The sequence below is a fragment of the Arvicanthis niloticus genome, chromosome 1 (assembly GCF_011762505.2).
Source record: "Arvicanthis niloticus isolate mArvNil1 chromosome 1, mArvNil1.pat.X, whole genome shotgun sequence".
NCBI classification, from domain to species: Eukaryota; Metazoa; Chordata; class Mammalia; order Rodentia; family Muridae; genus Arvicanthis; species Arvicanthis niloticus.
The window spans coordinates 120636713-120652743 of NC_047658.1; the positions used below are offsets into that span (position 1 = coordinate 120636713).

The following is a 16031-nucleotide window of genomic DNA, read 5'->3' on the forward strand; positions in this document are numbered from 1 at the left end:
TAAATGAACCGAGACACTCCAGGTGCTACAACTGTGTAATTCATCTAAGCCTCCCTTCATCCTGACACTCGATCACTAGCACAGGCTGCTCCTTTCTGAATTGCAAATTTAGAGGAGCTAGTATCACTGCCTGACAAAAAGAAGTGGGTGTCCAGAAAAGAACACTCATGACGTTTTCCTGACAACAGAAAAAATGAATTTTAGTACTTTTAGCCCGAGTAATAAGGAACACCTTTCCTTTTTTTTCTGTCTTTGCTGATGGGGTGAAAAAGTTAAACATGTGGTTAGTTTTACCACTTAGTTTATAAGTGCGCACATGGAGACGATCAGACAAACGTGTGGACACATGCTCGTATGCTCCTGGGCCATTGTATGCTTTGCGTAACCCAAAATTTGTAGCGTGGCTTTTGTCTTTTCCTGAATACTTCTTCTATCTGAAAGGAGAAAAACAGAGCAGTGTGGAGGCCCTCATCCTCACCCAGGACAATTCAGGCTGAGGTTTCCCAGCAAATGGAATGCTTTCCCGGGCAGTTCAGCCCTAGATAAGTCTATCTCCAAACCAGGACTTCGTGAGTTTGTAACAATGAGACCTCACAAAACATGCATCTGAGGTTCTTTACCCTTTCGTTCTCAGAGGACAACCTCCAACGTCAGTGTGCCAATGAGATAGCTGAGATTTGTCCTCCACACAGAGTAATCAGCCTGCCTAGTGGGGTGGGGTATGTAAATAAGCTCAAGGCTGTTACTAACTCCTGATTTCCAGGAAAAAGAAACTAATATTGTGATTTCACAAGAGAAGAGAAAGGCAGATTTTGAAGTCAGTCAAAGAGAGTGAAACAAAAGCCAGACAGAGCCTTCTGACGGAGAAGAGGTAAGGTGGTGAATCCGTGCTTTTACTGGGTGCCAAACCCCTTTGGTAGAAGAAAGGCAGGGTGAGGGACATAGTGGAGGAATTGGTGAAGAGTGTATATTTGCATACCTCAGTGGAGAATAATTTTTACAAGGTACTAATGGTCTCTTATATCCCAACCAGCTTTCATTTCTCTATTTTGCAATTGGAGCAGCATAAAGAGGAACTGATGGTTTTAGGAGAACTGTAGAAATTTCTGTTTCAGCAACTGCTTTCTTTCCCATCCTTCTGTTTGCCCTAGTCTCGTTGGTGAATGCTTTGGCTGGTATATGGCTGGAACCGTCTGCGCCATGAACAGCTTCATGGCCTTGGTTCTCTTCTGGATGATGATAGCATGTGCTGAAGCAGACAAGCCTCTTGGGGAGATGGCTAAGACTGGATTTCAAATATGCAAGGATGGCCTGAAACTACCTGTCTTAGAGGTCCTACCAGGAGGAGGCTGGGATAATCTGAGAAATGTAGACATGGGACGGGTGATGGACTTGACATACACCAACTGTAAGACCACAGAAGACGGACAGTACATCATCCCCGATGAAGTCTATACTATTCCTCAGAAAGAGAGCAACCTGGAGATGAACTCAGAAATCCTGGAATCCTGGATGAATTACCAGAGTACCACCTCAGTTTCTATCAACACAGAACTCTCCCTTTTCTCCAAAGTCAACGGCAAGTTCTCTACTGAGTTTCAAAGGATGAAGACCCTTCAAGTAAAGGACCAAGCTGTAACTACCAGGGTTCAGGTAAGAAACCGGATCTACACAGTCAAAAGCACCCCAACTTCAGAGCTCAGCAGGGGGTTTACGAAGGCACTTATGGACATCTGTGACCAACTAGAGAAAAACCAGACGAAGATGGCCACCTATCTGGCAGAACTCTTGGTCCTCAACTATGGCACACACGTAATCACCAGTGTGGATGCTGGGGCTGCACTGGTTCAGGAGGATCACATAAGGTCCTCCTTCCTCCTGGACAACCAGAACAGCCGGAACGCTCTGACTGGCTCTGCTGGGATTGCTTTCTTAAACATTGTGAACTTCAAGGTTGAAACAGACTACACTTCTCAGACCACTTTGACCAAGAGCTACCTGTCTAACAGAACCAACTCTAGGGTGCAGAGCTTTGGAGGGGTTCCCTTCTATCCAGGCATCACCTTGGAAACCTGGCAGAAGGGCATCACTAACCATCTAGTGGCAATAGACCGTGCTGGCCTGCCTCTGCATTTCTTCATTAAGCCTGACAAGCTGCCTGGCTTGCCAGGTCCCTTGGTGAAGAAGCTGTCGAAGACAGTGGAAACTGCTGTGAGACACTATTACACTTTTAACACTCACCCTGGCTGCACAAATGTCGACTCCCCCAACTTCAATTTTCAAGCCAATATGGACGATGATTCGTGTGATGCCAAAGTAACCAACTTCACCTTTGGTGGAGTTTATCAGGAATGCACTGAGCTGTCAGGTGATGTTCTTTGCCAAAACCTCGAGCAGAAGAACCTGCTCACTGGTGATTTCTCTTGTCCCTCTGGCTACACTCCTGTTCATCTGCTGTCTCAGACCCATGAGGAGGGTTACAGTCGCCTGGAATGTAAAAAGAAATGCACCCTCAAGATTTTCTGTAAGACAGTGTGTGAAGATGTGTTCCGTGTGGCCAAGGCTGAATTTAGGGCTTATTGGTGTGCGGCCACTGGCCAAGTACCTGACAACTCGGGACTTCTCTTTGGAGGAGTCTTCACTGACAAGAGCATCAATCCCATGACAAATGCACAGTCGTGTCCAGCTGGCTACATTCCAGTGAACCTGTTTGAAAGCCTCAAGGTATGTGTGTCCCAGGATTATGAGTTGGGGTACAAGTTTTCAGTCCCCTTTGGTGGGTTCTTCAGTTGTATAATGGGGAACCCCTTGGCTAATTCTGATACAGCCAAAGACATAGGAGCACCATCTCTGAAAAAGTGCCCTGGGGGCTTCAGCCAACACCTAGCTGTTATCAGTGATGGATGCCAAGTGTCCTACTGTGTCAAGGCCGGAATCTTCACAGGAGGGTCCCTGCTCCCTGTCAGGCTCCCACCTTACACCAAACCACCCCTCATGAGCCAAGTTGCCACCAACACTGTCATAGTGACCAGTAGTGAGACTGCCAGATCCTGGATTAAAGATCCTCAGACCAACCAGTGGAAGCTGGGGGAGCCTCTGGAGCTTCGTAGAGCCTTGACAGTCATCCATGGGGACAGTAATGGAGTGTCAGCAGGGGGAGCTGCTGGAATCACTTTGGGAGTCATCGTAGCACTGGGAGTTGTCATTACCTTGGCCATCTACGGTACTCGGAAGTACAAGAAGAAGAAGGAATACCAGGAAATTGAGGAGCAGGAGAGTTTGGTTGGGAGTTTAGCAACAGATGCATCAGCCCCTGATGGAGAACAGGATCCAAGTCCAGTTTAATTGTCTCCAAAGGAAAGGGTTTCCAGCTACAGCTTCAAGTATATCTTTCACTTTGCTTTCGCTACTTCTGTCTTCCTAAGTGACTGAAGTGACAGTTGCAATAGGAAGAAAGCAGGTATTACAACCCTGGGAGTATTTCTTTAGGCCAGGAAATTAAAGGAGTCATCTTAAGGTAGTGTGGGGAGGGGTATGATTCATTTGGAAAAAGCTGGACTGGGACTAAGGCTCAGGGGGTGTGTCCATTCTCACAGTTGTCTTTACCTGAATGCATGTGTGTGCAAAGAGGAGAGGAAGAGAGATTGGATTTGGAGATTATGCATTTAGTCTGAATTTGAAAGGCTTTCCAGTTTGTGAGCCGAAGAGGTTTGTGATTTAAGTATATTAATTCTTTTCTTTTGTTTTCAAAGAGACCCTCTGGGTTTCAATCTAGAGGCAAATGTGCCCCTGAAGCGCTGCAGGAGGCTTTCATGCAACTATTCTTTAGCTTTAAGGGCTTGGTGTTGATTGACAGTGTCCTCCTCAATGAGTCACCTCACAGGCATGTGAAGGAGAGGTGGGTGGGGTTTATACGAATTCCATTTCCCAACTTCCTCACAGCTAATCTAGGTCAGTCTTGGGCTTCTGAACAGTGTGAACAAGTCCTCAGGGAAAGAAAATTATAACATAATTTTCTGTTGTGGGGGGTGAAGGATGAAGAAACAGAAAGGGAATGAGTAATAAATTAAGGCTAAAAGCCAGGGTTTTGCAGGCGATGTGAGTATTCTAGGAAACTCTGAATTCTCAGGTCTGTCAATTAACAGTGTTATAAATGAAGAACTAAAGAGAGCTCTAGTTTAGACAGATCAAGCAGTATGATTTCATGTTCATGTGTCAAAATATAACCCCTTCCTCTCTATGGACACTCATTATCCTTGTCTTCTCACCGCCCCTGAGGGTGCAGAGAGACACACACAAACACTGTATATTGCAACAAGAAGTTTTTATTTTCCTAGGGGTGAAAATTTTGCAAGTCACAATGAGCCTGCTCTTAAGTACTACTTCCCCTCTTAAACTAAAGCTATGAAGAAAATGCTGTCTTCTGTCTGCTAGGATTTGTCTCTTCACACTGCTTGGAAGAGGGCTGAGGTGATTAAAAACAAAACAAAATTTATGTCATGAAGTTAGCTGGAAAAGGCCGTGATATATATTTCAGTTTCAGGATGGTTTTCATGGGGCGCCTGGCAGCCTACAGGATTGACACCTGAAAATAGTCAATTTTCATATCCGAGAATTTAATTCTCTATAACATAAAAATTCCGCTACAGCTGTCTTAGAAATTATGTATCTATTCACCACAGCACACCAGTGAGCTCTCTTCTATGAAAGAAGATGTGTTCTCTCTTTAATATTTACAACAAAGCACTTATGCACACAGTAGGCCTTCCTGAAGACTTCCAACTATCTCAGCCTCTAGGAATAGGGGAGAAATTCCTCATTCATTTCCAGTTGAGATATGGAGGGGAATGGATGACTGAATTTGAACTCTGCCCTACCAGCTGCCCAGCCAAGGGGGCTGATTGCATAACCTCTCCATCAAATCTGCCTCTTGAGCATTAAAATGTTCTCCTTAACTTCTCTGTGCTTGGTGGGCTTGGGGTATATTTCAACGTGTCATTGAAGCCAATCGCCTTTCTGAAAATAATGGCTTCCTTCTGTAAATTCTTTAAGGATTACTGAATCTGCAAAGCAAGGCACAGAAGACTTCCAGACCTAAATGCAGAAACTTCCTGTTGAAATTTTTGATATTTGTTCCATAAACATGTAGCTCTACTAACAAAAATGTGTATAAATATGCATTAAAGTATGTACTCAGCAAAATTCTATCTTGGTGTATCATCTGTATGTAGTCAGAATACAGGGTTTCCAGTTCACCCTTAAGCCATGTCACTACGTCCATGGGTGGGGATCCTGGGCTCTGCTGAGTCCTGACTTTAAGGCTGGGGTCTGCAAAAAGACCAGGACTAGTTTCCAAGAAATCCATACTCCATGGGTTATCAGAGATGGAGACAGTCTGGTGACAAGGGAGGTTGGACCTTGCTTCTTGTTCTTGTGTTCCTACGATTACTGGGATGTTTAATAATAAATACTTACTTGAAAAATAAAAACTGCCTGAAAGCAAGGGAACCTTTAAGTGGTCAGTGTTCGAGGCTGGGAAGATGGTTCAGTCAAGTGCTTGCTATTTGAGCATGAGACTCTGAATATGCATCCCAACACCCGTGTAAAAGCATGTATGGTGGTATGAACCTGTAACCCCAGCACTAGCAGGTACAGACAGGTGGCACTTAAGGCTCTTGGTCCATCAGCCCATCCCAGACAAAATGGTAATTTCCAGGTTCACTGAGAGAACCCTGCTTCAAAAGATAAGAGACAGCAGAGGAGATACCTAATGTCAACCTTTAGCTTCAGTATGTATATACAAAACCCAGGACACCTTCACACACACACACACACACACACACACACACACACACACTGTACCCCTACACAGTGCACCCTCACACACATGCACCACCCCCACATGTGTCTCTTTATACAACCATTCATCTGGCACATATGCACCTCCCACACACATGCATTTCCTCTCACACACATGCACCCCCCCCCAACACACAAGAAGCCAATGTCCATGTTTTTAAAGATGACCCTTACCCCCACAAGTTCGCACACTCATTTCCGTTGCTTTATGGCCTGTTTCTTTGAGGGGAACTCAGAGTCAAGCCAGGTCAAATGTGTGGGTAGAAGAGTTGTGGGAGTTTTTAAGAAAATGAAGAAAGGGGAGTTTCCCTTTATCAAACTAGTTGGATTGAGGTTGACCTCAGATAAAGGAAGTAATCCGAATGTTTCTGAGACAGGTGCCAAAGCGCTTCTACAAAAGCAGGCCCTTAGGAGGAACAACAATTTGTGCTTGTTCATCTGCAGTTTATTGTTCTGCACATACACCTCATGAGCACCAGGGGGCGATGTCCTCCCACAGAACAACATCAACAACTTCACAGCAGTTACAAACACAATACCTGACATCTGGACATTCACCAGCCCTCTCCCAGAAACCCCCACTGAGATATAAGTGACCGCCAACAAGCAAAGGGTGGGGGGAGAGACAGTGGTTATTTCTTGGGCCACAGCAGCCTTCTCCCAGTCCTCTCATGCACACAACAGTGCGATACCAGGACAAGAACTTTTGACCCAAGTATAAAATCACACCGAAGTCTGAATCTTACAAAAAGGAGAGGGGAATGGACGCACAAAGGCACAGACAACCACAGATATACCACAGAGCTTTTCAAGGGATAAGCATCTCACAAGGTGAGTCTCCAATCCCATTTGTCACCCCTGGAGTCTCATGAAGGGAAAATATGGCTGCTGGTGCTGAGTCTGTAAAAGAAAAGGCATGAAGGCCCTGCATGGCCCAGTAGAACACACCAGGGCTTCTCTTGGGGAAACACTCTGGGGCAAAGTAGCTCGTGCCCAGGGCCTAATTTTATTGAAATAAATTCTGTATATTTTGGGGCTGGCACAAGAGAAAGAGTAACGTACCAGCCATGGTTTTGACTGACATATTGTTGAGCTTGCCAAGGTTCCATCAGCCCACAAAGTTGAAAGAGTGTAGCCTCTCCGAGCATCCTCAGGGAAGAAGGAAATGAGGCATGGAGCATTCTAAAGTTCTCTGGGGAAATTCTTGAAGGCATGAAGACTAACCCTCAAAATGGTTTTTCTTCTAGAACAATCACTCCCTGAGACGTCCTTCTGGACTCTTCCTTGTGCTATGCCTTTCCTGCATTTACCTCCACTGGCCAGTCACGCATCTCAGAGCCCGTTCTCATTTCTTCACTTCACACTGCTTCACTTTCCTATCCATGGACTTCCAGTCTAATTTCTCATCCTTCTTGCCAAGAAGCAGGGAAGGTAGGTAACAGGATACTGAAGACAAAAATGATTGTAAGCCCTCATTGAGGGTCTGATTATCTTTGAAATGTGTTAACCTATTAAAAGGGTGTGACTTTAACTCCTGTGGATATGTGCCTTCCACTTAGCTCTGATGTCTCTTTCTCTACTTTGGCACGAGTTTTCCCCGAGGTGCAGTGAACTCAGTAATCTTCTGCTCTGCTTGTGAGACAAAATGCCCCCCCTCCCCCATTGATAGGACTCTTTGGACTAAGAAGGTAGAACATTCCCTCCTACCACAGCTCTCCCTAGTGGGAGGCAATTAAAGTTTCATTAGCCATTTGTAGAGTGAAAGAATACTCAGCACCAGGGAACTGGGTTAGGGACACTTGGGTGATTCTACTGGCCACAGCAATGTCAACAATGGTGGAAGCCACTGAACATATATATATTCAAACCCTCAAGACATGAAGTATATAAGTTCAAATTAATATCCAGAGGAACTTTCCCCAAACACAGAGTTAAAAGAACCCACTTCCAAAGGGGAAATTGGTTTCCTTTCTTGATTCTCCATTCTTTCTTACCTGACACTTAATTCATTCTTTAATGGGGCCAAAGTTGAGGAAATTCTGGGGATAGATTGGATCTTGGGACACCACCCAGATGCTGTTTAGAGAAGACCAAGATGTTTTCCTAACTGTGTTAGGAATGAACGAAAGAGGCTTCTGCCACCATGGTTTTAGCCAATCTGTACTAGATGGAGGCTGGAGAAGGGGGCTGGGATGAGGAACAGTAATATCTCTGGCCTTGAACTAGCAAATCTGCGGGGAGATGAACTGAGCTCTCATATAAACAGGACTGGATGGAGGCTGGCTCTGATCTAATATTAACAGGATAGAGAAGGGTCAATCTAGCTCTTGCATCAACACATCTTCCCAAGTGCAACTCTGTGTTCAACAGGGTCCAAGTTAATCATGAGATGGGCTTGCAAAGGCTGAGAAAAGTCAAAGGGCCACACCTTTACTATTGGATCCCCAACAGAATTGGGATTTGGCATGTGAAACAGAATTCAGAGACATGATGGGACTTTCCCAATAACCTGACCCAGTAACACACACACACACACACACACACACACACACACACACACACACAGAGATGACAAAGAGCCTGGTGTGGGCTCCAACTCACAGTGACTTGATGAAACTGAGCTGGTTTGAAATGAGTTGAGAAGAAGGCTATGGGATCCTCTCCCTGAAGATAGTGCACATGCTCAGTGGGTTATGCAGGCTATGATCGGATCAGAGAGCACTTGGTTGGAAACAGCATCATGGCACACAAACCCAGAGAAGAATCCCTGAGTCCGTCCATCCACTTGAGAGAATCAAATGCCTATGGACAGGTCAATGGATGAGGAGGAAGGAAGGGTCCAGACTCCTCACTAGGGACATGCTCCCAGAGGCATTTGACTCTGACCCTCTTAACACGAACTGCTTCCTTACTCTGCACCAAGGCATCCAATTTCCGATGTCACAGCAGTCTACACCTCTCCCCCCAGTCTTGCACAGTGAGAGCTCCCTGACTCCAGTGGAGGAAAAAAAAAAAAAGCAGAAACTCCACTCTCAAAGCAGGGTAAAAACAGCAAGAAGCCAGCCAAGGAGAGGAACCTTAGCTTCATGAGGCCAGGATATGGAGTGCCTCAACACTCCCATACATTAACTGTGCTGACCATAACCCCTGCTTAGGGATGGGGAGAGGTGCAGGTTCTTGCCTACCCAGTACTGAAGACTCCATGGGGACAGAAAGATGTTGGCCCTCATCCCACGTCTTGTTTGTGTTGGATGACGTTTATGAATGACATCACCTTAATCTAGCTCCCTCTGTGACTGAGAGGGATGCAAGGTGGGGATAATACAAGAAGGGAAATGAGGGAGTCAGGAGGCATGGCATCAGCCTCTACCTTGACTCTCTCCATTTCCTGCCCAGTGGTCCCCAGTACCCTCCCACCTCAGTCTTTTTCATGGGAAGTGCTGTCTTCAGAGATACCCTGGGCAGCCAGTTCAGCCAGCACATTATCCAGGTAATTGGCATCTGGGTAGCCATGGCCAGTGAGATTAGAGCCAAATTCTGTCTTGTGGTGCACCTCATTCCAGATGACAGTGTCGGACTCGCCAGTGGTGCTGGAGGTTCCAATGGCAAAGATGAGGCGGCGGTCCCAGGCCACTAGCAGCAGCTTCAGAACCTAGGGCAACAGGGGCGAGAGACCACAGGGAGTTGTTGTTCACTAACAACCAGACACCAATCTTGAGATGGTGGATTTGTCCTGATGTGCCCAACCCTTCCTTCATCATGACACCCTAAGCAACCCAGAAGAGAGTGATTTGAAATGGGACTCTGACCATCATCAGATTGACTCTCACCTCCCTCGCTGAGTAACTGTGTAACTCTGACAAATTCAAACATCTGAATGAGGTTTGTGGATTTATAAAATGGCCACACTGTCACCCACCCCACGGGTTGTGTGCATGTGTAGAACACGCATGTGCACGTGTATGGACGCACACAGCTGTATGTGTGAACTTGGAGGCTACTGGCTGAAGCTGTGTTGTTTGCTGGAGTGGTCTCCACCCATTTTTTTTTTTTTTTGACACAGGATTTCTCACTAAACCATCATTAGTAAATATGACCCGGATTCAAAGCCCTTCTTGTTATTATACCCAACGTGTAACGAAGCCAAAGGTTAGGGTCACGGACCAGTGGGTAGAAAGAATACTAACTAATAGTGGCATTGCTAAGGGAGTTGGTGAGAGGAGATGACCTAAGTCCACACTGCAAGGAGGGTTTCTTATTATTATGCTAAGACAAGCACACTTGGTAAAGAAGAAAAGGAAAAGCCCCTGAAATGTCTATGTGTTAACTTAAATTTTAACTTTAATTCTTCTAACCAAAGAAACTTGATCCCAGAAATTGTGTTTGGGATAACTGACACAGTGTCAGGAAAAAGAAACAGCACCCTTCGGGAGAGCTTATCAAAGTATCAAGCAGCTTGGAAGGTGGTGCAGAGGAGAATGACCTGAGTGGATATGGCCACTTAAGCAGGAGTCCAAGATGGTGAATGTGCATAAGCTGGGTCCCAAGGATTTGGGGTCTGTCTTCAATACAGAGGAAGGACTAAGAAAGCCCTTGAAACATGAGTGTAGTCTTGTGCTTGTTTGAGACAGTGGCATGTATCCCAGCCTGGCCTCAAACTTAACAGATAGTAAAGGATGACCCTGAACATCAAAGCTGAGATTACAGGCATGTGCAAGTTTCTTGGTAATAAGTGCAAGAGATGGAAGGTGGGGCTGGCCACATTGTAGGCAAGTGTTTTACCAGTGGAACTCTGACTGCAGTCTCAACAGCAGACTTTACAGTGGAGACATTCAGCTGTGACCTTGGGCTAAGGCACAGAAATTTGTTTCTTGGTGGAATGCTGCCTGCCTTAATTCTGACTCTTGGTTTGAGAACAGAGCATTACTGCATCTGTCTTAATACTGCTGTTTCTTTGTTACAAACTATCCTTTGTCTCCCTAGAAGGACAGAACATACCCACACCCCTTGACATTGGAGCAGGACAGGAAGACAGGGTGTATTATGTGATACAGGGAGGGAATGGAAGCCCCCACTCGTCTGGTTGAAATCTTGGGCTAGCTTAATATCAAGAATCCCAGCACAACTAACACTTGGTGTAAAGGTTGCTCACACAGAGCTGTTTCTTTTATACAGATATATCTTTAATAAGAGTGTTAAAATAGCGATAAGCTAGACTTCAGGGCTGGTTGTATGTGACCTTGAGTAGGAATCTTTTCCCATTTTAAGAGAATCTCAAACTGTTAATTTTATTTATCATGAAGATGCCCTACCTTCCTGTATCCCTGTGGTCTAGGGTTTTCCTTATCAATTTGAATCCTGTCAGATGTCCCTTGTGACCACCCTAATGTCTTGTTCAGGCTTCCTGGAAACCTTTCAGGTTGACTTCCATAGCAGAAAGACACATGCAGAGTCTGCCGGTGAATGCTTGTGCACCCCTAAATTCATGAGAGTTTCTCACCAACACCTCCAAATTAAGTATTAAAATATGGGGCTTATTAGGTCATGAGAAAGAATGTCAATGAATGAGATTAACACTCTTATAAAAGGAGGCTGGCAAAGGGAATTCTTGCCCTTTCTCCCTGCTGAGGTCACACAGAGAAGAGGCTTTGTCTGTGAGCAGGAAGTGAATCCTTGCCAGATTCTGAATCTGCCAGCACCTTGATCTTGGACCTCCGAAACCCCAGGAGTGTGAGAAATAAAGTTCTGCTGTTTATGAACCACTCTCTCTATGGCCTGTGGTAGTTTGCTAGATCACCCCAGATATGCTTACATATGCTTGAACTTTGACCCACAGCAGCAACATAACCACTAACACTCAATACAGAAAGACAGACATTTGTTGAGTAAACTTCTCAGATCTGGAAAGGAAGCTGACTAAAAAGCATGCCTCTTGCATTTCCCCAACACTTCCCTGAGACAAGTGGTTTTTCACCCTCTTGGCATCAGGCAAGATTCTGAAAATGTAGTTATTTCAACTAGACTGTTTAGAACCCTGATCATGAATTACAAAGAATCCTGAAAACCAACAAAATAATCTCCCACCAATTAGGATCCCAGAACATTCTGCTTATGCTTTGGTGTGTGTTCGGATCAGATCAACCAGGGATCCTAAGAAGATGAAATGGTTTCCAGTTCTGAGTTTCTATCAAGTTCTTAGGAGTTAACACTGGTATGTCCCCAGGACCAGCTTTAAAATAACAGGGCTCTAGATAACAATCATAGTGTAGGTGAATTATTGTCAATAAGATTTTAAGAAGAAAAAAGAAGTCGCTTAACTCCCAACCACCTGCAAAAAACATTCTAATCAGGCTGGTGAGACAGATGGCTCAGTGAGTGAAAGTCCTCACTGTGCAGGTCTGATGGCCTGAATTCAGATTCCCAGAAACCACGTTAGAGGTCAGATGCAGTGATGCAAACCTGTAATCCTGGCACTCCCGTGGGGAGATAGGAGGTAGACACAGAAGAATCACCTGGAAGCTCTCGGGCCAGCTAGTCTGGAGTAAGCAATGCAGCAGCAAGAAACAAGAACACACACACACACACACACACACACACACACACACACACACACACAGAGAGAGAGAGAGAGAGAGAGAGAGAGAGAGACAGACAGACAGACAGACAGACAAACAGACAAAACAACTTGTAATGATATCCATTCTTACCTATGGTTGATTCAAATATGACTCATTACTGGATATGTACAGAATTAAAAGAAGCAAGTTCCCTCTGGTTTGTGGGTTGCAGAAACAAAATGAAATACCCCATCTAGGCCTACTACAAAAACCTCTGCTCTTACTTTTCTCCCTTTCTCGCTGTCTGGAAGGTAACAATGTCGTGGGAAGCCACGGGCACTGAAGCTCTTCCCAGGATTTGGATGTTCTGGTCCCTGAAAACAGAAAGAAAACAAAGATAGCTTGCAAAACATTTCTAATGAAAAGTTAGTACAGGCTTGGTGTGACACTAACAACAGCCACAGAGTTCAGACAAAGGACAAACCAAAAAAAGAGTAAGACAACCACAGTCTAAGTAAGACAACCACAGTCTAAGTTCTTATACAGCCTGTGACCTGAGTTTGGCCGGCAGCTGTAGCTCCCTGCTGCATTGTATGGAATTCCCCTCCTTGGTGACAGTGACTTGAAAAACTCACACTATAGGATGTTACCAACACTAAGGGAACTTGGTGCCCTTATTAGAGAAAAGCACAGTGAATTTTCTCATTACAGTACCAATATCACCTATTCTACTGTTCTATGAATGATGGAAAGTCCACAGAAACTAACTGGCTACACAACGTTACTGGCTTTGCCAAAACTAACTTAAGCCCAGGTTCCCCGAGGCATGAGCTTTTAAATCAACTACTCAGAATACCAAAGTTCTCTGAGCCACAAGTCAATCAGTGAGAATTATCTGCACACTTCTTGTGGATTTTCTCCTTTGTCTTCATGGGTTTTCACTTCCTTACTCAACAACGTGGACTGCAATGTTCAGGACAAAAAAAAATATCTTGTGACATGTCAGTTATCATCACGCAATACTTTAGGACACAAGCTATCCCAGGACACAGAGTGGGAAAGACATCAAAGCAGAACTGAGTCAGAACGCAGATGCTATGGTACTGTGTATTGTTTGTTCCCTCCAAAACTCTTGCTGGAATTTGGCTTCCTTTGCAGCCTTGTGGCCAGCTGGGACATGTGAGAGGCAACAAGGCTGTCAGAATGGATGGATGCTTTCTTCTGAGAGCTCTCATCTTGGTCTCAAGGGACCGGGTTAGTTGTCCTAAAAGCATGTTGTTTACAGAGCAAGTCTGCTCTGTGTTCTCCCTCTTCTGAACACATCTGTTTGTCTATTTGCTGTCATAAGCTGTGGCCCCAGGAGATCCTTGCCCAGTGTAACCAGACATGACTGCTGGATTTCTCCTCCTTCAGAATCATGAGCCACGTTAACCTCATTTCTTTGTAAATCACTCAGCTCAGAGATTCTGTTATAGCAACAGCAAAAAGGCACAAGACACTAGGCCTCCTCACTGGTGTCTGTCTTAGTCTCATTTCTTGTCATTGTGGTAAGATACCCTAACAGAAGAGCTTAAGGGGAAAGGAGTTTATTTGGCTCATGATTGCATGTTACAGTCTATCCTTGTGGGTAAATCAAAGTAGCAGGAATCTGAATCAGATAGTCACATACCCACAGTCAAGAGCAGAGAGCTATGATTTAATGCATGCATGACAGACCAGCCTTTTCCACTCTTACACATGACAGATCCTCCTTGCTAGGGAATGATGCCACTCACAGTGGGCAGGTCCTCCCACCCCAGTTAATATAATCAAGAAAATTTCCCAGTAATTCCATGAACCCATCACTGGGATCAACTTCCTGTGTAATACTAAATTGTGTCACATTGATAGAGCTATCACAGGCTCCAAGAAGTTCATGGGTCCTTTTGAGCAGTTTACGAAGACTGACATGACAACTTTCCACCCATACAAATGCTTGTCTATAATTTTGAACATCCCTGACCTCTTGAGAGTATAACCTTGTTTAAAGATTCTACTTTGTAAGTGAAAGTCATACAATATTGAAAATTTTATGTAGCTGTTGGTACAAGCTCTCCCACAGATCAATAAATGCATCCTGGTTGTGTAATGGGTGAGAGAATGAATGAAGAAAGAAAGAAAGAAAGAAAGAAAGAAAGAAAGAAAGAAAGAAAGAAAGCAAGAAAGAAAGAAAAAAGAAAGAAAGAAATTGAACTTATTGGCTTGAAAAAAGAAAAAGGGATTGTTGGGGAAAGTGTTTTGGAAGAAGGAAGAGAGAAGAGAGGGGACAAAAGCAGTTGAAAATGTTCAAACTCGGTGTACACATGTATCAAATTGCCAAAGAGAAAAACTATTCAAACTTTAAAGTATAATTTTTATCTATCCTTTGAGAACTCTACACATAGAATACATAGTATATTTTGATCATAGAAAAATGTTAAAAGAGGTACAGAGACATCACTGTGAACTAAAAGAAACTAATGTTCTCTGGGATGCAAAGACTCTGCCAGTTGTAACTCAACAGTCAGACTAAATCTTTACAAACAGGTACATCCTCCTCAGCACCGCACTTCTCTCGGCCAGGCATCCTCACTGAGGGACCAAGCCTGACTGTGCCTCCAGCTACTTTGCTGATGCCCTGGGCTGCTGGTTGTGTTTCCAACTCAGCAGGTCTGGCACCAACTCAGTAAGGCTGCTCATTCTGGGCCTGCTGCCAGGTGGAGCAGTCACGACTCTGTCTCAGTCTGGCCCAGAGCTTCTCCCGCAGGGACTCATTTTCTGCAGTGGAAGCAGTGCTTGGCGATCTCAGCTTCTCACCGAAGTCCAGGCCTGCGTGGTCCCTGGAGCTTCACAAGGCAAAGCACCGAACACCTTGCTACTGACTCACAGTGGTGAGTCTGCAGAGCATCTGACCATTTAGAGATGTGTTTCCTTTTCCCAGGCCAGGGCGGGACTAGAGGTGCTAAGGCTCTGCACAGGCAGCAAAGACCCCTTCTGCACATTTACGAAGAAAGATCTCTCTGTCCTAACTCCAGAGGTTTAGAAAATGTGGCCTTCTCAACAGATGCCCTACCTTGATATTTGGTTCTACTTTGACCCCTGCTGGACTCTTTTTTTTCTTTTAAAGCGAGAGAGAGAGAGAGAGAGAGAGAGAGAGAGAGAGAGAGAGACACAGAGAGAGAGAGAGAGAGAGAGAGAGAGAGAGAGAGAGAGAGAGAGAGAGAGAAGAGAGAAGAGAGAGAGAGAACGAGAACACACCATGGTACATGTGTAGAAGGTCAGAGGACGACATGCAGGAGTCAGTTCTTTCCTTCCACTACTTGGGTTTCAGGAATTGAACTCAGTTTATCAGAATTGGCTTTCAGTTGTCAGGACCCTTACCAGTGAGCCAACTTGCCAGCCCATTCCCACATTTTCATTCTTCCATATCATCCCAGCCAGCTGCCCCAGAATTAGTCTATAAGTCTCTCCAGGGCAACATCCAAACACATCTTACTTTCTTCCCCCGGCGGGCGCTCCCCTGGGTTAGGAGCCTGAAATGCTACTGCGGACTTATTTCCACTCATCTCCCGTTCTTAAGTCACACTGGCCTCTTAA

The 16031-nt window shown here is 44.9% G+C and overlaps 2 protein-coding genes across 3 annotated transcripts in view; one reads left to right on the forward strand and one right to left on the reverse strand.

Moving 5' to 3' along the window:
• The first annotated feature begins 714 nt into the window (after positions 1-714).
• Positions 715-5207, forward strand: LOC117708096 (macrophage-expressed gene 1 protein). Its single transcript, XM_034501536.2, has 2 exons — positions 715-871; positions 1152-5207. The coding sequence occupies exon 2, from the start codon at positions 1180-1182 to the stop codon at positions 3343-3345; it is 2166 nt and encodes a 721-aa protein (XP_034357427.1). The 5' UTR covers positions 715-871; positions 1152-1179; the 3' UTR covers positions 3346-5207.
• Positions 5208-6282: 1075 nt separating this feature from the next.
• The window catches only part of Dtx4 (deltex E3 ubiquitin ligase 4), a 35292-nt gene continuing 25543 nt past the window's right edge, over positions 6283-16031 (reverse strand). For both annotated transcript variants that reach the window (XM_076917966.1, XM_034501538.2), the window contains exons 8-9: positions 12701-12790; positions 6283-9511 (exon numbers count right to left, since the gene is read on the reverse strand). In XM_076917966.1, coding sequence (XP_076774081.1) covers positions 9278-9511; positions 12701-12790 — 324 coding nt within the window. In that variant the 3' untranslated portion in view covers positions 6283-9277. The remainder of the gene's footprint in view (positions 9512-12700; positions 12791-16031) is intronic.